Source organism: Stegastes partitus, unplaced genomic scaffold (genome assembly GCF_000690725.1).
Source record: "Stegastes partitus isolate 25-593 unplaced genomic scaffold, Stegastes_partitus-1.0.2 Scaffold613, whole genome shotgun sequence".
NCBI lineage: Eukaryota > Metazoa > Chordata > Actinopteri > Pomacentridae > Stegastes > Stegastes partitus.
Window position 1 is genome coordinate 70,494 of NW_007578344.1, and position 22,999 is coordinate 93,492.

General features: G+C 41.2%; 1 protein-coding gene across 3 annotated transcripts in view; it reads left to right on the top strand.

The window, feature by feature from the left end:
• The window catches only part of LOC103362883 (rho GTPase-activating protein 6), an 82,827-nt gene that overhangs the window by 20,377 nt on the left and 39,451 nt on the right, over nt 1-22,999 (top strand). Inside the window, exon 1 of one of the 3 annotated variants that reach the window (XM_008289399.1) lies at nt 16,806-17,168. The exons of the other annotated variants lie outside the window; for them this stretch is intronic. Within the exon in view, the coding sequence (XP_008287621.1) occupies nt 17,127-17,168 (42 nt within the window). The 5' untranslated portion in view covers nt 16,806-17,126. Of the gene's footprint in view, nt 1-16,805; nt 17,169-22,999 lie in introns of those variants that run through there. 3 annotated transcript variants of the gene reach the window in all.

Genomic DNA, 22,999 nt, shown 5'->3' on the forward strand with positions numbered 1-22,999 from the left:
TTCATACCTAACCTGACATTATGGCAGCATAATGTTATGCAAAGGAGTGATTGAGAGTGGTACTTACAGGGAACATTTACATTTCTGAGTAGCTTAGCAGCACGAGTTCAGCAATGATTTCTGAGCAAAATCAGTTACCTCTTTTGGTCTCGGTACATTTTCTTGTACCTCATAAAAACTGTGGAAAGTAGGCCAATGTCATGTTTTACTGGAAGAAAACCTAAATCACCTGAAGATTATTATTTCCCTTCCATGTTATTCAGCACCGTATTGCTATATGGCTGCGTAAATGCAACGAGTGCAGCAGGGGTCTTAAATATTAAAGTCGTAGATGAACTGAGAGATTAGGAGGGACTCACTATGAGCTGCAAGTTTTGAGCATATGTAGCTTAAAAATGGATGTTAAATTACTTGCATGTCCTGAGATAAAACTACACTGCATTTCCCATTACAACAAGTAAGAAGAAGCTTCAAATTTGTTGTAAAAAGGTCATATTTTGACCCAAACTATGATATTTTTTTCAACATCTAACCATGCACCAAGTAAAAATTGAGCCTAAATCTAAAGATAAGATAAAATAGCTGCAGTTTTATGTCACCGTGACTTCTTCTTCCTCCTTTCTAGCACTTTTAAAGCGGAAATATTTCTAACCAAGTCACAAATTGTGCTTCTGTAATGCACATTTTGAGATATAACACACGAAAAAGACAAAGGAAAAGGCCACATTTGAGTCTCCAATGCTCATCTGAGGTGATGTGTAATTGAATGATGATTGAAAATGCAGCTCATCAAAAATGCCTTTTAAGTTTAGAGTCAAAAGAAACTGATGCTGGACTGGTAACATGCAGGATTAAGCAATCACAAAGAATCCAATGTGGCTCATGATCAGTTATGCTGTGCAATCTGTTAGCAGCTAACCCACGTACAAAAGGGAAGAAAAAACAAACGAGTTGCGTTCTTCATCGTCAGTGTAATGCTGCTTGGAATTGCATATTAAGAGCTTTTTCACTGCACGTCAGCCTCAGGAATGGCTCTAATCAGCACATCATCAGGCCTGCAGGAAGTAGTCTCAGTAGTTAGTCTTGTAATTCACAGCGAACCTCTCAAACATGCATGTTGCAAATGTTAGTAAGGAATCTGAGGCACTTTCCTTAAGGAATCTTGTTTTATGTGAATGTTTGTGACACAAAAACTGACATCTCTCTGACTTTTTGTGCTTCAATGATGCCCTTACATCAACTATAAAAATGTGGCTGAACTCTGGTTGACAACCTGGCAACCATTTACTTTACTATTGAGGTCAACGTAGAGGAATGGACAGGTGCTGCCGTCACACACACACACTCATGTATGTACACACAAACCACACAAGGCTTTAGGCTACATATCAGCTGGACAAGTTCGAACAGGCAGCCACTTACTTCATGGTTAAAATGACCCAAATGAAAGCACAACTAGTGTGTGTGTGATATGAGGTGGTGGGAGTGTGGGCGGAGCCAACAGAGGGGAGTCCAGCTTTGGATTCCAGCCGCATTCCTGAGACAGAAAACGAGATGGGATGGATCTGTCAACTCCCCCCCAACCACCACCTCCTCCTGTCTTTCTTCTTCTCATCCTCCACCCAAACACACACAAACAGCAAAAGTCCGCCTGCTGAAGCTCACGTTAAACCACATGACAATACTGTCTGGGAAATTAAACACCTCCACCGAACTTGAAACCTTCCTTTGTGTGTGTGTGTGTGTGCATAAAAATGTTGAGTTTATGCTGCTCGTCCAAATTTAGATGTTTCAGTGGTCAAATCCAAATCAGACAAAGTAAATGTTTAAACTAATTGTAGACAACTTCTATCGAGGACAAATTGTTAAAGTAGCCGAACAATTTACAAGTGGAGCATTCCAGAGTGCCGCAAGAAGAATGGGAGGAGAACCCCCGATAGTTTAAAGTTTCTGTTTCAGGGAGGATTGCTGGTAGGTTGATGGAGGAGATTGGTGGTATTCTGGATTGTTAAAGAATCCGATGAAAAGAATACCAAAGATAGATTGATCGTACGACTTACTTTTTCGCTAAAACCAGACATATTTTATCCCTCCGTGCTATTGAACTCCATGTCCTGCTGCTGTAAATACACTAAAGTCACTTAAAGGTACTCCTCATGTTTAGTCCACCCCCTTTAACACACATAAAAATTCAAGTGGGAACACCAAACTTTGTAAAAGCAGAATTATCCCCTATCTACATATCTATGAATTCTGAACATACACACCACTAGCTGAGCTCTACTGCCCTTGTAGCAGTCAGTTATGTGTCGAAATGTACCTCACGTGGGCCCGTGCATACTTGTAGATGCGAAAAGTGTAACGCGAGCCTGAATATTCCACTTTCTAGCCCACTTGGAGTCCATTCAGAGGACTCCTTCTCCTTGAATGCATATTGCTGCCGAGCATGTGCAGCACTAACCTTAAAGACATTTTGGGATGCACGTGAGCATCTGTGGAGATGTTGAAATTCATTTCATGCATACTCCAGTGAACCTTCGCATACACACAGAATGCGTATCACCCGCCTTATGAAACAACTTTCCTGTCTGCTTTGCTGCTGTTCCACACATGCACTGTAGGTTGTGTCTTCGCGATGTGCGTTTTAACATGAATGCCCTCATGGCTGCTGACCCTGCACTCTGAAACCCAGCTTCTTAACAAGCTGGGATATGTGTAAGGACAACTTGCCCCTTATACCACTGTAGTAGATGCATGTTTACTGGCTCTGGTTGCAGCAGTGGTGGTGTTTGAAAAAGAGGAAGGAAAAATGAACCTAAATGAAACTGATCATTTTACATTTGCATCCATTTCACGCTGTGATAAGCCAGCTGTGCAGAGGTTAGGAAAGACGATTTAATTTCTTCTTCCCAAGCTCCCTTTTCTACTCTTATAAGCAACTATTTCTGCCTCTTTTATATCTAAGTGCAACACTTTAAATATTTCCAAACAGAGACTGTCTGATGGCTTGAAACCAAAAATCTGAGTTTTGATGTGGTCAAGCAGCACAACGTATGAACTAGCTCTTATCTGTGAAAGGTCTACAACTGTCCAGCACTCCTACATGTTCTTTAGGATTGCCTATCATTTAGCTTTAGAGCTGCTACAGACTAACACTTTATCGCTTAACAGATAATACTAATCCCATAATATCACAATACGTCATAGTAATAGTATAGAGCGGAGGAGTTGATGATAGCGAGGATGTATGGATGTTTCTTTCCGTCAGAATTTGTAGCTGCACGTGCTGCGTATCTGGACGAATCGACAGTTTTGTCTTTCACCTGTTTTATCAGCAGAAGGATAAAAGCGTCGCTGCTGTCCCCGAACAGAGCATTCCTAGAAGTCCGCTGTGTTTATACTGCAGACTAAATATTTATTCCATGAGCTGAGAAGAACTGAGACCGCTTATTCTGACTTCGGTGAAGTTCTGATACGCTTCACTCCAGGTGACCGTGCAGATGACACGCATCCACGTTCATGCGCTGTGTATACAGCAAACATATACAGTACATTGTGTGTCGGGCGGGTGCTGCGGGTGCACATGTAGGCATGCATACATAGCGGTAAAAAATGAATATTGGAAAAATCTAAGGAATCCAAATACACACAAACGGTCTCATAAACACAGATGAAGGGTATGTCCAAGCACTGTCACTTGTGCTCATTTGTTATTGCTGTGAGAGTTCAGCTGAGTTTAGAGTCCAAGAAGTTTGCAGATTGTATACTATATTAAGCACATTCCTTAGATATACCTTAAATATGCAACAAAATGGGGTAAAAGGTGTCCCGAAAACCACCATCTTTGAAAAAACAGAAGACACGGGAGATTGAAAAATGAGTTAAAACACAAAGAAAGAAAAAAAAAAAAGGAAGGTGGGGCAGAGAACGAGATACGACTCCAGGGAGGAAAAGAGACAGGGCAGAGGTTGAGGGAAAATATTTCCATCTCACCAAGCCCTCAGATCTTGTGTTTCTGAATAATCCCACACTTTAAAAGCAGGTTTGTCAGCTGCATTACTATCCTAGCATCCAGAAACACCTGCGAATGTATGAGGAAGCTTGATTTGCATGGGAAACAAATGCAGCGGCGAGCTGATTATCATAAGAAGAATCATACTGGCAGCTGAAGCCTTATTAAAATCATGCCCTCGCTTCTCTGTGTGGTCGATGCGATCGGACTCCATCATCACTCGGGGTACCCGGATCAGCTGCAATAAAACTGGACAGCAAATGCAGAATAGTCTCCGGTTTTATTACCCGGTACTGATTGGGATTTCCAACCCCTGAGGCAGATCTGATAATTAGGTTGGAAAGTTTCCATAGAGCATCCGCTAGCAGGGCGATTTAACAGCTATTCCTAGATTACATTATTGAATCAACTGTGTGAAAAGGGCCTGAACTGTTTTACCATAGACAAAGCCACATTAACAGTCCTCAAAAACGAGCGTGAAAGCTGATTCTTCAACCTGCCCTTTACCCCGTTTCAGAACGTTTCAAATCTCTGGTGTGCATAAAGCCATAGAGACATTAATGAGCTCCAACTCCTATTAACATTAACAGCGGTGAGCAGATTATACAAAAAGTGATCCTTGCTTTAGCTGTGCTTAAGCGCTGGAAGTCATTTGAGAGCTGGATGAGAAAATCAAAACCGAACTGTTGCTTTTGTCAGGAGGATTACATGTGAACGCACTGTGTGCTCATTTTTCAATGCGCAAGGTAGTTTGATGGATCCATAAAAAACATCTAGGGATATCAGAAGATAGATAGACGCCATGGGACTGCAGTGAATATTCTCAGCTGGTGTTGCTCCTTTTCAGGGAGCAAGAAGTTTGCCTGGTGACATAGTTGTGAAGGAGTGAAAAAGAGACTTAAGTCACAACAAAAAAATTGTGAGACAGGACAAGAACCTCAGTTTTCTTGGTGAAAGTTTCCGCTCCATCTGTCATTACAACTGGGAAGAATTCTATACGTCCATCGGCATTGAAATTCCAACATCATCACACTGAAAGACACCTTATGCAAATCTCTGAACACCAGCAGTACTTGAAGTCCTGGTGATGGGATCAGGTTGGAAAACCAGTATGACGGTTGTATCTGTGAATTACAGATCAATAAGAAGCAGTTAGTTTATGGAGGGTGATATATATTTTGGCCCTGGGAACCTGCACGCCAACAAGATTCCAAATTCCTGCTCCCTGACACGACTGGTCTGAGAAACTGCAAAAAAGCATTTAACCTCCTGAACGCCAGAACCTGCCTACAGGCTTAAAAGGTATGTCATAATACAAAAATGGCATTTCTGAGCTGTCTCTACTTCTACTCATGGATGTGCCATTCCTATAGAGTTGCAAAAATGAGCCAAGAAATGAGCTAAATGTGATTTTGTTCCACCTCCAGACATGCAGGCAATGATGTAGACACTATCCCAGTTGCTAATAACATCAGTGGTCCAAAATCCCAAATAAATCTGCAGCTAATCCTGGATTTTTCAAAACTGAGGGTAGCTGGTTTTGCTTTTGCTGGTCTAGTTGAGTATGATCCAATATCTTGTTATAGTTAAAACCAACAGGAGAGTCTGCTTTGAGTGAGTTTATGTAAAAGAAGTTCAAACTCTATCCAAACATCCAATCTTCTAAATGTTCCAGACCAGTTGTTAATAGATCTCAAACATGCCTGATGGCAGATTCATACACACAAAAGCCTGAGAGCACACACACACACACACACACACACACACAGGCGCACAAAGTGTTTGGATAAATGTGCCGAGAGAGATGCTATCCTTCAGCTGACAGAGGGCCGAGCCAACACTCGCACGTCACATCACTCAGTGAACATTTTATTCTATTATTCAAGCTATTCCAAACCCTCCTTTTCAGGCGTCTCTGGAGATTTGCTCGGCGGAGAGAGAGCCTCCTCAACGGCTGCTGCTTTAGTTTACTCAAGAGAAGGTCTAAACCCTCCACGTCAGGCAGAACTGTGTCAGCGACAAAAGAAAGGAGACAAAGTGGAAAAAGGAGTTTTCTTGTTGTTGCCGATCGCTTGACGAGATCCAGCAGGCGTGGAGCTGCCACCTTTCATTAAAGAAAAATGTCTGAATTTGTGGGAAAGAATGTCTTTTCTTATAATAACATGTCTAATCTCACATGTGGAGGTTTGATATTTTTAAGAAATAGTAAAAAACTCATGTAGAAAGTTCATGTTGATCTTTCATTGCTCTCCCCATAATGACCCAGACGCTCTAACCGTGGTGCTATGGCAACAAGTGCAGGCTATTTTCTGCTTTCCTGCTTGCAGCAAATGCATCACAAAAACATAAAAATACAGAAATCTTAGCAAGTATTTTCCCATGGCATCTTGTTTGGTCAAAAGTTGAGCTCAGGGTTATTCAAACTGCAATAAGCAGAAGCATATCAGACCTTTAAAAGCAACATGTGAAATAAGATGATTTATGACACATCGTTATTGGGTTGGAAACCATTAAACTGCATTAGCGCGTCATATTTAATGCTGACATGTGGTATACACAAACACTATCGCAGAAACACACACGTCCTCGTTATTGTGCTGTCCGGTGCAGCGGGCCGAGCTGAGACGCCATGGCAACTGTTGTGGCAGAAAACATTAAGGAGGCGTGGGAGGTTGGAGGACAGCGTGTGCGTCTGTGTGTTTATGTGTGTGTGCACGTGCGCATTGAAGTGGAGGAGCCGAACGACGACGACGACGACGTATCTGTACGTGGGGGAAACGGGCTTTATTTTACAGACAATGATGACGCTCAGTCGCACTTGAGGAACAAGTGTTATTGTCGTGCGCACGAGCTCCACATGGAGTGTGCTTTATCTATAAAAGGGCCTCCAGTTAAGATAAAATGCACAAAAGTACAACTAAATGTAAGATTTAAAAAATGAAATTAGAACATTTATTCATAATTTGCTTCATATTTCCATACAAAATGACACAATATCTCATTTCCCAGGATGCCTATTAGTATACAAATTCAAAATATCAGTCATTTTTGTGCATCTTTTTAAAAATAATTCTTCTATAACAGCTTCTATAGCATGACTGTTTCTGTATATTTGTTGCTCAGCTTTTAAGTTTTGTCAAGAAAAACATTTTAAAACCCAAATCAAATGACAACATCTACATAAAACTGCTAAAGTAAATTTAGTTCATTTTGTTTGACATTATTTTGATAATTCCTACAAAGAGAGTTTTACCTTTATGCCTGCAAACTTCAAGCACCTCCACCTGCTGTACCTCACAGATTTGATCAGTTTTAAGATGTCTGCATGCCTCATAAGTCAAATCATTGAGGATGCAACTAATATTTGTGTATTCCCTTTTTAATTTTGGCACCTGCAAGATAGAAAAATGAAGCCAAAATTGAACCTGCACCCACAACATGAACTCCATGGAAGGTCAAATAAAGAGAATCCACATAGAGAAAAGTCTATATATCCACATTCAGATTATTTTCTTTATATTATTTCTTTTTAATATAGTTTCTAAATGTTGCTGGCAATCAAAATACATACTGACATGCAGGGGGGTGAGGAAGTATTCAGATCATTTGCTTCAGTTAAAGCGGCAAAAGAGCAATGTAAAAATCATTACAAGTACTTCGGTAAAGATACACAAGCATTAGCCGCAGTAAAAATGACCGTTAGGTATCTGAAATAAGACAGCTACACACCAATTTTCGTAGGAAGCTAAAAAGTGCTTCAATCTTTCACACTGTGTTGTATTTTTAAAGTTTTTGTAATATCTGTTGTACAAAATTAACATCTTTAAAGTAACTAAAGCTGCAAATAAATATCACAAAATTTTAAAACTCAAGTCAAGACAAAGTACCTCAGGATTATACTTAAGTACACTACTTAAGAAAATGTTCTTTTCACCCCTGCTCATTTTATTCTCAGGTGTATTTCAACTGTCTTAGATCCCTTACAAACAAATCTGAGGATTTAAAGACAGCACAAACAAAACTCTCATGCACGCTTCATTTATGTATGAAGCTGCTGACCCCGGTTTGGAAAACCTACGCAGGATTACCGAGGGATTCACAGGAAAGAAAAGCTGCCAGCCAACCATAGAGGCAAAACAAAGCTGACAGAAAGATGGATCGGCGATAGAGGGGTGGAAGGTCAGCTCGGGAGAGATTTACATCAGCCCGGAGAGTGACAGATAAATATATACAGAGATGAATGGGGGAGATTGAGACAGACGTCAGCAACAAAAACCTGTGATGACGGCAATAAAAAAAAATGCCAACACAACACCTGCACACAGTGAAATAATCGCAAACTCCAAATCGTCCAAAGTGTTTGACGTGTCAGTGTTTTTGTGACATTTTTTTTTATAGAAGCGCCGAACAACTGGTTTCTTTTGTGACTGGAGGTGAAGTGCTGCCCTTAAATCAATTTTCCGAGAGGCTGTTGCGCATGTAGCAACCCATTCAGTCCACTTAGGTGACAGAGTCAACAATAGAGGTTTTCAAAACCAGAATGTTTCGACTGGAGCGGGACCAAGAACACATTTACTGTCTCCAGTTGCTTGAGAAATATTTTCTCTATCCGTGTTTTAATAACAAATACTGTCATCTAGATGTCAACGTTGTGCTTTTCCTAAAAAAAAAAATGCCGAACCAACTGCCGGAAATGACCCCCCCTCTAGAAACAAAAGCATTTGCGAATGTTGACATGTGATAGCGAGAGGTTTCGAATGTTTGGAGAGCTTGGCGCACCCACATGAACTGTGGGCAAACTGCAATAAGAAAGTATGCAGAAAATTGATGTGTATATGTGTGTAAAAGCTACATCTGAACCAATTTCCTAATTTAAAATCTATTATTATATCATTTTACTGCAATATAAACTCCCACAGCTCTGAGGAAACAGTACAACTATGGATTGCTAAGTTGAATTTCTTGAATCATTTCACAGAAATCTAAGCATTGCCTGCATCAACTCCCAGAATTTTCATGTAGTTTTGCATAAATTGTGCTCAGATGCTTCCTTCAGATGCCTAAGACACATCTACTTCTACATACTGCCTCTGTAACAGCTCAGAGGACAGACTCAGGTGAAAGTCCAGAAGCCAAGTCCTTCACTTAGGAAGGTCAACACATCTGTCAGAACAGCAAACCTTTCCAACACGAGGGCAGGAAAAAGACAAAAACTGGCAAAACAGTCAAACATGAGGAAATAAACCGCTTGAGGAACGGCTGGAGAGCTATAAGGCATGAAGCAACATGGACAATCTGGCAACTGAATGAGGACCAGCAGGGAGTTTATACACCGGCACGACTGATTGGCTGATTAGTGACAGGTGATGCCCAAAAAAACTGGAGGGAAAGCAAATAAAGGGAGGAAGTAAAACAAACGGGGATGCAAGAAAGTGAGTGAATTCAAAATAAAATGGGGAATAACAAACAGAAACCCAAAACCATGAGGCTTTTTGGCAGATTTCCCAAACTACCCCCTACACCTAAAGTCCATAGCCACTTCCACACCATTTATATTTTCACAAGAAAGGTCTGCCACTATGGGATAAGCAGGACTTTAAAATCAAGCCAACTGATGGGGAGTGAGCTATGAGACGCTCCAATTTTGAGCCTGTACATTTCCTTTTAAACTGCTCAAACTAAAATAACTTGGTTAGGTTTCAGAAAATAGCATAGGTTGTGGTAAAACCTTTCATATGTTTAAAGGTTCTCCTACGTTTTCAGGGTTACCAGGGTGACGATTGGTTGGTTGAGAGGAAGATATGCTGATTTAAAACCTATTTATGACACATCTTGTCGAATGATGTCATCAGGGAGAAATTTAGCTTCGTTCAAAACATAATTGGGAATGCAATTAAGCTGAAAAGAAACATAATTTGTAATAGCTGTACATGTAAAACATTTCTAACACTTATTTGTTCTTTGTTCAGTGAAGAGGCATCAAACAGAATCCCTGAAGAATCAGTCTTAGTCCCACCCATAGGTGTGGCTGCAGCCAGATTCAAGATCATTCCAGTCGACATTGAAAGCAATGTACGCAGGAAATTATGTAAGCAAAAGATGTATTAAAAATCCAATTATGTGTGAAGGAATGAGGTCAACATATTGCTAATCACAGAATTGTAATTTGGCCACTCGTCTGCCCTCCTTAATAAGTCTCCTGACGTCTTCCAAAATAGCTTGAATGCATCTCGTCTTGCAGCTCTGTGATGTCACTCTGTCTTCTGGTTTGAATAACAATCATGATAAATCTCCCGCTAAAGTACGCAGATAGTGTTCCTGAATTGCACTTTTTAAATGTGCATTTGGTACAGGCCTCGGGTCAGGACACGACAGTCCGGTGGCTTCCAGCGCGCTCTAATGGAGCTGGTGTGGAGATGAAAGCAAACGAACCCAAAATTCTTTACTTCCATCCCCGCCTGCCCCCTCTCTCCCCCGTTCTCGCCGACTATTGGCCCTCAGGACAGAGTATGGAGATTTAGGACAAGTGGGTTGTCCTGTTGATAGAAGCGTCCAGATTGAATCCAGACCCGCGCTGTCGTCACTTCGTGTGAGTGTGTGTGTCCTGTGTTTGGCGGATGTTGAGAGATCCTCTAAAAAAAAAAAAAAACAACATCTTTTCTGCTACAAGTGGGTTCGATTGCACTCCAGGACCCTTTAGACGGATATAATTTGTTGTTTGTTTGTGTGCATGTTGGACTTCATTATTTACCTCCTTAGTGAAGGGTTGAACCCACGTTGCAGGAAAAGCACTGTCTTTTTCTCTCTCTCTTTTACACTCACACACACATTCCCCAGTCGTGAGGTCATCCCCCAGAGCTGCTTTGTGCAGCTCCTGCTGTAAATTCGTTTATGTGTGCCCAGTTTTTACCGCCGCCCCCCCTCATCCTCGGCCCTCTCTTTCGTTTTCTTTCTCTTACACCCCTTCTCGGGGCCGTCTTGTGAAACCGGGAGGTCAAAGTGCAGCATCTGATTGAACCAGAGATAGAGCACGAGCTGATAAGCAGGCAAACATGTGGCTGCACTTAATTGGGTTTTGCACCTTTTTCTTTGTTTTTGGGGTCAGATTTGATCAGCTTTCTTTCAAGTTAAGGCAAATTTTAAAGACTATATGAATTGCAAATCTGCCCCAAGGGGAATCTTTAGACCCTTGATTTAGTAAGAAAGAAAGAGTCAACAGGAAAACAAATGCATCTTTTAGGTTATCATGTGTGCAGAAACACAACACAGATAGCCAAGATTGCAAACTTTTGTAGATATAATAACATACATATATTTATAACAAGTACATTTTCAATATATCAACATATTTTTGCGATTTATTTTATTGCTTTGCTGTTGCTGCTGTTTTAGCCAGTCATATATTAAACAAGGCAGGATTTGTCACTCTAATCTTCAAGCATGTTGTTAAAAAGGATAATATTTTACCTGAAACCGTGCTGTTTTATTAAACCTAACCAAGTAAATTTGGTGCCTAAACTTAACCAAGCTTCTAACATGAGAAATTGTCCACCAAAGCCTGATATGTTTCCAAATCTTAGCAAACAGCCAGTAAAAGTAAATGACACTTAAATCCAAGAATAATGGTCCCACATGGGATGCGAACCCTGATCTCTGAGGTGACAGTCCTGTTGCTGACGTACAAATAACCTCAGTTGAATTTTCACACCTAACACTGTAGATTTATGTATAATTGATGCTCTGCTTATGACTAAAGAACTCCACCGTACTGCCTCGGATCACACTGTTTTTATAACTCCAGCTACGGCCTTGCACCCTGATGAGCATCACAATATCAAACCTCATGCCAATCTGTAGAAAAGTGGTGGACTGATGAACAAGTCTCACCTTTTTTCCGCTGCAGCAGTGACTACAACTACAAAGAAATGACGGTAAAGGTATCCAAAACGAGCATTTTCAGCAGTTTTAGTAAAAATGACATCGGCTGAAATGTGATCAGAAAATCTCAAGTTGCTTCAGTTTATGCTTTCCAAGTTCACCAGGTGCCATCCTGACACGAGCAAGGAACGACTTTTGCAGAGCTGAAAGCAACAGCTTATGCAATCGTACATCTGCAATTGCAATCTGAAGGGGGCGATGCACCTTCTTTGAACACCAGCGTTTGGGGTCCGTGCAAACACCACCACAGCGGAGACCCTCATGCGCTCATCTGGAAACACGTGACGCATTACACATCTGTCCAGCTGTTCTTATACTTCAGATAAGATTCTTGACCCTCCGCTTGCATTTTTTTCACCCGGCATCCTCTATCTTTGTCTTGCGCCATCTATTTTTGCGAGTGTTTATTAAACAGATCGAAGGCCTCGCAGGATTTTTCTCTGTCATTTACTGGATCGTCTTAAAGCACTTTAACAGAATACTTTCCACTCCGTGCGGTGATTTCACAACTCAGGCATTCGGCTTTTGGAAGGAGGGTGCCGTACCTCCCGAGTAAACGATGTAAACATTAGCAGCTCGCAAATCCATATACCATAGAGCACCCGAGTTATAGGCTGGCCTCATGTGTTGTAAAAGAATATTCAGCGGCGCGGGGATGAAGCAATCATATTTTGCTGTTTTGTTTTGAACTTTCAGAATATTGGAGGCCAATTAGGAGCACAGGGAGAAATGGGATCCCAGAAATCTTAGCTGCTTTCTCTCTGGATCAGCGGAGATGTGATATATCAGCGCGCGCGGGCCGGGCCAAATTCAACAGTGGAAACTCCGGAGCGTGCTTTGAAATTGATATACGATCACACGCGGCCTCATTTCGGCGTCGTTTTAACAATTTCAAGATGATACGGGTTTCGGGGATGAGCGAGGCTTCGGTTCGCACTTCAATCATGTTCTGCCGTGCAGTAGTAGCTGATCGCTGCCAATTAAAACATGCACCGTCCATACGTTAATGCCTTCTCGCCTCCCTTCTCTTCGTTTTGGACTCCTTCAGCCTCCCTTCCTTCTATCGCAGCCTCTGTATATATATGTGTGTGTGAGAGTCAGGGGACCACTGAAACACCATTTTAGGAGACAACAGGCTCCTCCTACAGGCCCATAAAACACAGCTCCTAACCTCGCCACTGAACTCTGCTGTTTTTAAAGCAAAAACAAGAGCTTACATCACTTTTTACATCTTTCTCCTCCTCTTTATAGTCCCACTACATCATCAGCAAGAATGTGTCTCAATAGTCATATCTAGTTTTCTTTTGTTTCTGCAGGCTTTCTGGGCCACATTCTTGGTGGCGACATGATTGTTATGTTGCATTTTATTGCATATATATATTAACTTTTGCCTACAAATACTAAGTGTACAAAAATCCAAAGTAAGCAAGAACTTAGAAGATTAAGATAGAAGATTAGAATAAAACATCAATAAAAGTTAAGATGTTGACTGTCTGGTAGGATATAAATAGAACGATTATTATTAAAACTGTTAAATACCACCAGGGACGGCTCAAGTTAAACACAATGTTAGTCATCTAAAGGCATAAAGGATTATTTTCATGGTGAAAAAAATCTTATATACTCATGCATTTAATATTAGAACTAAAGTATTTTTTACTTCACAAATATTTGCTGTTCTTCTAAAGAAAAAAAAATGTCAGAGTTATTTTGTTTACAGTTCTTAAATGTTACATTATTCCATTTTTTCTTTTCTTTTCTGACACCCCTGATTCCAGATAAAAGCATTTTTTAAATGATTTGTTTTAGGATCAAAGAATCTCCAAGACTGCTTCAGTGAATTCAAGACATTTAAAGTGTTGTACACGAATATTGTTGATTCCTCGCGTACATGTCATTATTTAAAACTGAGCTTAGTTTATGTGTTTGGATATTTTGTATCCATGCAAAAGCAGTTTAGGTCCCTTAAGGTTGAGCTGAGAATTAAGGAGGAACAACACTGCCCTAAAAATAAATGCTCATATGTGAACTAGGTCTTAAAGTCCTCTTTTTCTCATACGTGTTTTGCTCATCGCTGCTGTACATAATAATATATGCACAGATTTTGACATTAAAAGGTTTTTTTTTTCCATTTACTAGCTGAAATATGAAGTGCAACCTGTAGAAAACAAGATGAGTCGTCCATCCATCCATTATCTATACACCGCTTAATCCTCACTTAAGACAACCAAACACACTCACATTCACACCTACGGACAATTTAGAATCACCAATTAACCTCAACATGTTTTTGGACTGTGTGGGAGGAAGCCGGAGAACCCGGAGAGAACCCACGCTGCATAGGGAGAATATGCAAAGTCCACCCGGGTGTCCTCATGAACCGGTGACCTTGTAGCTGCAAGGCAACGGTGCTAACCACTGAGCCACGTTGCAGCCTGAGATGAGTCCTGAAACTTTTATAAAATCAACATTTGCAAATTTGCAGATTACACGTGTTTCAGTGAAGGAGAAGGATCAGTCTTTATTTTTACGAACTTCAACAGGATATTTGCAGCTTCCTGTTCGGAAACATATGAGACGCAGATGCAAAAATATTTGGGATTTGGACAAAACTTATTTATTTATTGATGATCATTGAATCATTTGTTTAGTCATTTTGCGGTAAGTAATTCTCCGGCCAAATGGCTTGCAGCTGCTTACTTAATAATTACAGCCTGACCAAAAAAAAAACAACTAAGGATTGATGCATTTTGCACAAACAAAGAAATGACTTCACTTTTGCGGTGTTTGCACTTTTTTATCTCCTGCGCTCTTCCCCATTCCGAACACGTGTAACTCAGGAGATATGTATGCAGATAGACCTACGCTATGCATGCCAGGATACGCTCCACCTCCTCTCTGATTCTGAAGCCATTTGTCACAGCGAGCTAAAGTCATACGTCAGCCATGACATAACACAATCCATCATGATGGCCCAAATTTCAGCAAAACTCCACCTTCTGTTCCAGTTTCATTCAATCCAAAGAGTTTTTCCCTCTACATACTCAGATGTTAAAATTCAAAAACTTCATTTATCTGATAAGCAACAGTGCAAGAACAGGTTTCCTCTCATAACTTTACAACTCTGCAATGTTTTGATGATTCATGTGTGAGATAGAGGTTCAAGTCAGTCTTCCAGAGTTTTTTCTGTTATCTCCAACCTGAAAGGAAGTGTTACTCTTAAGTTCTCTGCATTCTTTTAAATGGTCATCTGATAAGGAGTCCAGTTTCTTTCTGTGTATAAAACTAGAGGACACAACCTGGTTAAAGCGCTCCAACCGAGCAAAGCAAATGGTTTTCATTACCTCTCATGTGTGCGTGTCCTTGATAAAACCGGGTTGTGCTCTATTTGTTTTGCATTAGTTCTGTTTTTTTTTATGAGGCTTGATGCAAGTGGAGTCTTTTGACACCGATTGCCCAACAACTGCTTCCACATCAAGTGTTGCACAAAGCCAGACAAAGTCGTCCCCTCCCGTTTAGAATCACCCAGTGGTGAGGCGGCCTTTCATGGTTTATAAGAGAATATTTGAAAAAGGGAGGAAGGCTCGTAAATAAAAACGACTTCTGATTTTTACAGTGGAAGCAGCCGATCACAATTCTGCGGTCCGTCTGGTAAATTCTCTCCATTGTGATTTATTTCCGATTGTAATTAGGCCTATTTGTCACTGCTGGAAGGAACCTCGCATCTCCAAAATATCAACTTTCAAGAAGCCAGAATAAATGTTTTGACCACCAGGCGTTACTAGTTGTTTCCAGAGAGGATGGTTCAAATGACTCAGCTCTCCGTACATTCAGTTCTTTTGCCTGTAAATCCGATTAATGCCAATGAAAATATCAGATTTTACTTCATTTTTTTAGTCTTGATACAACGTTTATCACAAAAAACACTCAAGTCATGGCTCGTAAAATTATATTACTGCCCCCCTCACCTCCTGCAATAACAGCTCCGGCTCTGTACAAACTACAGCCTCCCTGTGTGGGGCTTCTTCAGTCAAATCTTATCAACTGTGCAGCTCCATTTGTGGGTCACTGACATGAAAACATTTGAGCAGTCCTGCTGTTGATAATCAAAAGCTTCTTCCACTGCTGGTCCTCCTCCTCCTTCAGAGCCCCGCCTATACTTCTCTTCCCCTTTCAGTGTCAATTACTCAGAGAAACTTTAAGTAAGGCACAGAGTGGTTGACTTTGCCTTCAAAATAAAAGCACATCTATTCTTCCTAAACTTGTGAGGCTAAATAATGGTGCTGTACATGGAGATTATGCTCATGCATGTAGTTTAAATGTATGATGGAAGCATAATATTAAAGCTGAGTTAAAGAAACAGGCTATTTTTGTAGTTTTGAAGTAGTTAAACGCATGTTATAGTGTATATAGGTCTTATTTAATGCTGTCTGAAAGCAGAAACTATAAATGGAGTTTGGGTCTTTGGATTTGCATGAGAGGATGATGTGAAAAACTGGCTGTAAGCATGTAAAAAGTGCCAAAAGTAGGTTTTGCATAATTGAAATTGTGTCTAACTTGTTGTGAGACAAACCAGAAATTGTCACATGTGTAGTGAATCAAGTCAGAATTACTATTTTCAACACCTGGATGAACACAAATCTGTTTGTTTGACTGAAAGACTGGCGTGGCAACGTTTTGTGACAGCCGTGCGCTCATACTAAATTTAAATTCAGATCGACATTTTATTTTGAAAAAACTCCACTCACCGATTCGTGCGTCGTGGTAGCTGCCTTGACGCCGCTCTCTCTGCCTCTCCTCGTTTTGGTTCAGCATCTGTCTTCACCAGAGTCCACGGGGCGCGCAGTATGGATCCGTTACGCATTGCGCGCTATGGTGTCCTTTCTGGCACAGATGCTTCTCTGACACGCGTTTCTGCCTGGTGGAGAAACATCAACTCTTAGAACAGGCTCTGCTGTGACTTCACTGTTTTTTTTTTCTCAGTTTTTCTCAGCTGGTCTTGAATGTAAAAGAAGGAGAAGTGGTTTCGTGGAGACTTTTTTTTTTACGCTCTGCTCCGAGGCGCACAGACTTTTTCTTTGGACTTATAGGAATCATTTGTTGCAGCTACAGTTTGGGATTTTTTTTATTTTATTCTTTTTTTTTTTTTACTATATGTGGATACTTATTCGGGACGATGGGAGACTCCGTGTTCCTCGACAGGCAAAATTCCTATCTTGTAAGTACTCAGTTTATTATTATAAGGGCTCGAACTTCCACTGATAACGTTTGAAGGCTCACATCTTCTGTTGTCTGAGAGCGCGTACGTGCGCATTGTGTGTTCTTGTGAAGAACAGAGAGAAGGATGTTTATTTCTTGCAAGGATCTTACTGAAAGACAGTTTTGCATACAGGATTTGAAGCATCCCTGTTTCTCTGCACATGCTTAAAACGTGCCATTTCTATTATTTTAACTATTTATTGCATTATCAGACGCTCACTGTAATTCTGCATAAATTTAAGATGTGCAACAACAACAACAAAAAAAGCTGGCTTGAGGTTTGGTCACTTCTTGTACATTATTAGTGACTCTGAAAGTGAAATTTGAAACTGAGCACACAAAAAAGGGGGGGCCTCAACATGCAAAAACTTCCTGTGATGGAACGTTTTAAGTGACATGTGGTGCACAGAGCACATAGACGCAAGACCGCACATGTTTCCTGGTCTTTGCAGAGTTCGCTGTTAAAGTAGAAAGACACAGGAACCTGTAGCCTACTTATAATGCAGAGAGCCACAGGTGTTGTGCTTGACACTGTACACCTCGAAGCACGGCGGCCAGATGAGGGCAAAACACAGAGATATGGGTCAAGGCCGTGAGGACCCATGAGGGTTCTGATGAGAACTGAAACCCTCAGCGTTCTGCAGCTCATATTTGACTATTTGGCACATTTCTGACAGAGATTACAAAGCCTCCAAGCTCTTGGGAAGCAGAACAGGTTCACTTTAATGTGGGAACTGAGTTAGTTTGTGCAACAGACAGATTTAAACACCAGTATTCTATCATCCACCACTCTCTCTCTCCTTTCCATCTCTCCTCCTCCTCCTCCTCCTCTCCGGTGGTGAGGAATCCTCTGCTGACTGCTCCAGCGGTCTGTCTGCTCTTTATGAGCAATGTTTCTGTGGCTGGAAGCCCCTCATAAACCTACAAGCATTGATTGGAAAACAATACAATTTTCTTTGGCTCAGCTGGCACCATGCTGTGGTCTGGATTAGTGCTTTGTAGCAGGGCTATGTGGTGTGAAAGCTGTTGCCACTTGGCTCGCAGTAATGGCTCTAAAATTCATCCAGCATGGGCTGATGAGGCTTCAGTGCACTGACCAAATTGCTCTCCATGTAATTCTCCACAACAGTGCTTGTCATCTCTCCAGCGAAATGAAATTCGATGTATCAGGGGCTGTTATTTGTTTATTGGAATTCTGCTTTTGTGAACATGATAACACATGGTAGAAAACCACACTGAACGCCCTTTGAGTTTCCAGTCTAATAGTATTTAATCACGATAAAGCCACAGTGGTACCTGGTACCTTTGTGTTTAATTAAGAAGTAGTGCCAGAAAGATTGTGGTCTGAATGCAAGTGAGTTTCTTCGCCTGAACTTGCAGGGTTGGGTGAAGAGCTCACACCTATATAGACAGAGCGGTGCTAGTTCAGGTCATAAGCTTCTATTTAGAAACATCCTGTGAAGAAAAAACCTTCTGTGTTGAATCTATGCAGCAGCCTGCAGTGCACCAACCCAGAAATGCAATTGATCTGCTTGGTAGAAATATGTTGATATGCATGTAAAAATACAACAGATTGTCTTTGTAAATGGTTTGTCTATAGTCTGTGTAGCCAATTCTGACATTTCTCATTTTGGAATATCTGCAATTCTGCATAACTTTGGTAAAACTAACTGCTGTCCAGTATTTCTTAACTCCAACATGATCCACTTGGTTTGAACCCTGAAACTCAACACAGTAAAATAGAAACTGCTGCTGCTTCAACATTTGACGACGCAATTACAGATGCTTACAAGGCCGCTCACAACGTAACACGAGCTAAATTTCTGCTATATATAAGTCCAAATGGGAGGCGGCCTTAAAGGGGCACAACAAGGAAACACTAGAGGGATTCTGTTGAGTTTACTTGGCTTGGAAACTCCCCAGAATCAAGAACAGTTGAAGGAAGTGGCTACTTATTCAGGCACCTGGGCTACTTTACTTAGCCTTTGGATGAATTTGTCTTATGTGAAGGGCGGAGTGGTGACAGAAACATTTGTCAAGAAGCTGCAGGCACTCAAACAATTATTATTTTTATCATGAGTCATTCTTTTGGTTATTTTCTTGATCAGTGAGCGAAGGTTACGGGTTCCAATTGTTGGTGTTTAGCTAAATAACAGTTCCAAACCCTAAAAATATGCAGAAAACCAGCAAATATTTACATTTTATGAAGTGAAACCAGTTGGGTTTTTCTTATTTTCCTTCACAATTATGTAAAACAAGTATGTTATCATCTGAATAACTGATGCACTCAAATAGGACACACATGACAACTAGACTTATATCATATCCCCATAATGAGTCCTTATTTGTTTGCTTTTTTGTAATTTAATTGAGACATGTTTCCTCAAGCATGTGTGTGAAGAAAATAAAAGTCGTTTTCTCCAAAGGAAATCCCAAAAACAGTCCAACACAACCAGAAACCTGGACTTTCACTTTGTATTCTTTCTGTTAGATACAGATTTTGAGCCATTTGAGGGTAAATTCTGAAATCAGGAATTCGACTGCAGTTCCAGATCTCGATCAGTTGTGTCAATTAACGTTTGTCAGTGGGTAGGATTCTTATCAGTAAGCCAATATTATCATGTCAAGCTGCATATCAGAAGAGAAGGTTGTGGTTTCTACAAGAGCTACGTGTCACTGCGATTTTGCTGAAACATCACATTTTGAACACATTTTCCTCTTTTGCCTGGAGACATGAGATTTTTTCTGATTGGCACCTGGCTCCTCTGTCCACCCTGTGCATGAGGACACGCTATGAAGACGTGGGTTTTCTGAGGTCATATGAACACATCTGGCAGAGGTTCTGTTGATACTCTATGAGCGTGCAGTAAAACTCTAGTAAAGCGATCCAACAAAGTAGGTCTGGACTGCGGCGTTACAACTTCGCCAAACTATAAAAGCGAATGTAGTTTGCATTGGAAAAAGTGTGTAAACAGACGTGAATCTACATTGCGGAGCCTTTATAAGGTAAGATATTTTTTTTGGTGGAAAGCATAGATTGATTGCAAACATATTAAATCTTTCCTCAGGAAACCTTAAACCAGCGCTTTATTGCAAAAAGCAGCCGGTAACTGCATAAGAGTTATGTCCTGACAGTGCGTCACGATCAAATACAAGTGTGTGCTTAGTCCGGCTGTGCATCGCCGTCCCATAAATCCTCGACACTTAGTTGAACTTGGTACAAGAAGGCCTTTAAAATATGACAAAGAGGGAGCTTGAAATGAAATCTGTATTAATGGGGGATTATGCCCGCTGATGATAAACAAATGTGGGGCCTTTTCGTCAGTGGGTGATTATTTCTACCACAATGGAGGGATGGAGAAGAGCGACGGCGAGCCAGAAAGCAAGTGAGAAAGATGTGCAACAGCACCTCGCGGTTGCCAGTGCGTAAACGTTTAATCCCCCTCCTCAAGGCGAGCCGTGCATTTGTTCCACTTGCACTGGCGCGCGGTGCGTTCTGCTCACGGCATCGAGACGTTGCGCTAATGGAATACCATCAGGGATAACGCGCAACACCCTGGACCGATCGCTCGGCTCGTGTCTTGGAAGGAATTTCTCCTCCAGTGTTGCAGATTACAGGTTTATGCGGAGGATTATACGAATGATACACAGCTTTGAGTCAACACGAGCGAGATTCATCACCTTAGAAAAGCCCTAAAAATGTCAGCAGGTGTGAATAATTCCTAATGGTTTATCAGCCTAAAACAAATAAATACCAGGATGGGCTGATGTCTAAGTCTACAGCTGTCTTTATATTAGAATGCCAAACCTGTTGCTTAATATTTCTTAGTCATTATATTAGAAGAGTTTTTGCAGGACTTGCTCCAGAAGTTGAGCCAATCACAGTCAGAGCTGAAACTTCACTACATTTTAAACAGAAAGCAGTTGCTTAGTTTAGAAAAACAGCCTCGGTAAGAACTTTATGAAGGCGCATTCATTCCACATCCCTGGGTACTGACTGATGCAGGCTTTAAATGTAGGCAGCAGACATGCATGTGCATGTGATTTCATTCATACAGTGTACATACATGTCGGCCTGCTATGAAACCGGTCGCATCGCCTCTCGCATGAAACACTTGGGGCATTTGTGGATGTTTCTAGAAGACTGGCTGTGACTTCTTACAGGATATAGCAGCTAGTTACACACTGGGCTGTATCCCCGTGTCAACGATCATTCCTGAGGTTTTCCAAGTGCTATGGAATAACCTGCTGTCGGAGCTTTTAACCATCCCAAGCACAGTGCACGGGGTTTCTGGAGAACTTCTGTGTTTGAGCACCGTTGACAGGAAGCACAGACAAAATGAAAGTACATCCAACGTCTAACAACGACTACTTCTGTTACAAAACTTTCAACGACAAATTGCAAAAGGTGTAAAGTTCCTCAAACAGCTTCTCCATGAAACAAGCTTTGGGCACCGTTTGTGTCCCTGGTATATGTTGCACAGATGGAAAGGAGTTGCAGGAGGTGACCCCTCTGGTTGCAAAAATGAGCCCAATTGTATGAAAGTGAGATAAAATAATCCTTCTTCCCGCTTGATTTGCTACATCAGCTGCTAGTTTCTTCATGAGTTTATGGTTTCAAATGCTAGTTTTTGCCAGCATGGTGGTCATTTTGTAATTGATGGTTCCATTTAGTAAAATAGATGGTAAATGAAGGGTATTTTAGGACTTGTGATTAACAGGTCACGACTGCATTGCTAAGTGCAGTCTGATCCATCTCTTACTTGTGACATCTGCTTTTAAAGGAGCATTGTGAAACTTGAGGCTTCAAAACGGTGGTCCACAAAACCACATGTGGCATCATGGTCACCAAGTTTTGGTTGCACACTGTATATGCAGCAAGCATGGTTTAGCTTTAAGGCAGAACTAAATATCTATTACTTTCTAATGCTTAAAATTCCCTACATTTGCTTATAACACTGTCTATTATCTGTCTTGCCACACTTGCTTTCTTTTTGATCTTCTTTAACCATTTAATACGCATCAAATTCCTAGCATGTGAAAACCTACTTTGCAATAAAGCTGATTCTGATTCTAAACGAAAGCACAGATGAAACTGACGGGGATGCCATTAGTTTTGCAGGTTTTTGGTCTTGAACCAAAGCAGTGGACGATTCATCATCCTGACTTGACAATCCCACAGCCTTGTGGTGATGTTTCAGATATCTGATAGCTGCGGATACTTTTTAGTAAAAGCCAAAAATGTCAGCCTCACGCTGGATCATCCAAGTCAGCCGAGTTCATCATCTGACTGTTTGTCCGAACCAGCTGCGTAAATGAATTAATCTTGTCTGTATCACCACCAAACTGCTTGTTCAGCAAACCGGACTGATTTAGCTGCAGCAGATGACTCATAAATTTCATAACTAATCAAAATATGATTCAACGCATGAGTTCAGGCAGGAAATGTGAGTCATGTACACCACATGAGACAACTGTCAGTTGATCCAGACGCTAATCGCATTTGGCGCTTTGAAAATGGTGGTTTATTTAACCTGGTTCTGCAGGTGTTGTCCTTCAAATGCAGCAACAGAAGCTGGTTTTTACTCTCTGATCCGTGTCACACAGCTGCGGGTCGAGCCGTCGGTCATGTGCACCGCCGTCTGGGTGTCACGTCATGACAGCGGGCAAACGAATGAACGAACAAGGAAGTTTCAGAGCACGAGTTTTGAGTGAGCTAATCCTGGACAGCAGCCAGCCAGCCAGCGCTGATACGTTGCCAATGAGCAAATAATGATCGTCTTTGTCTTG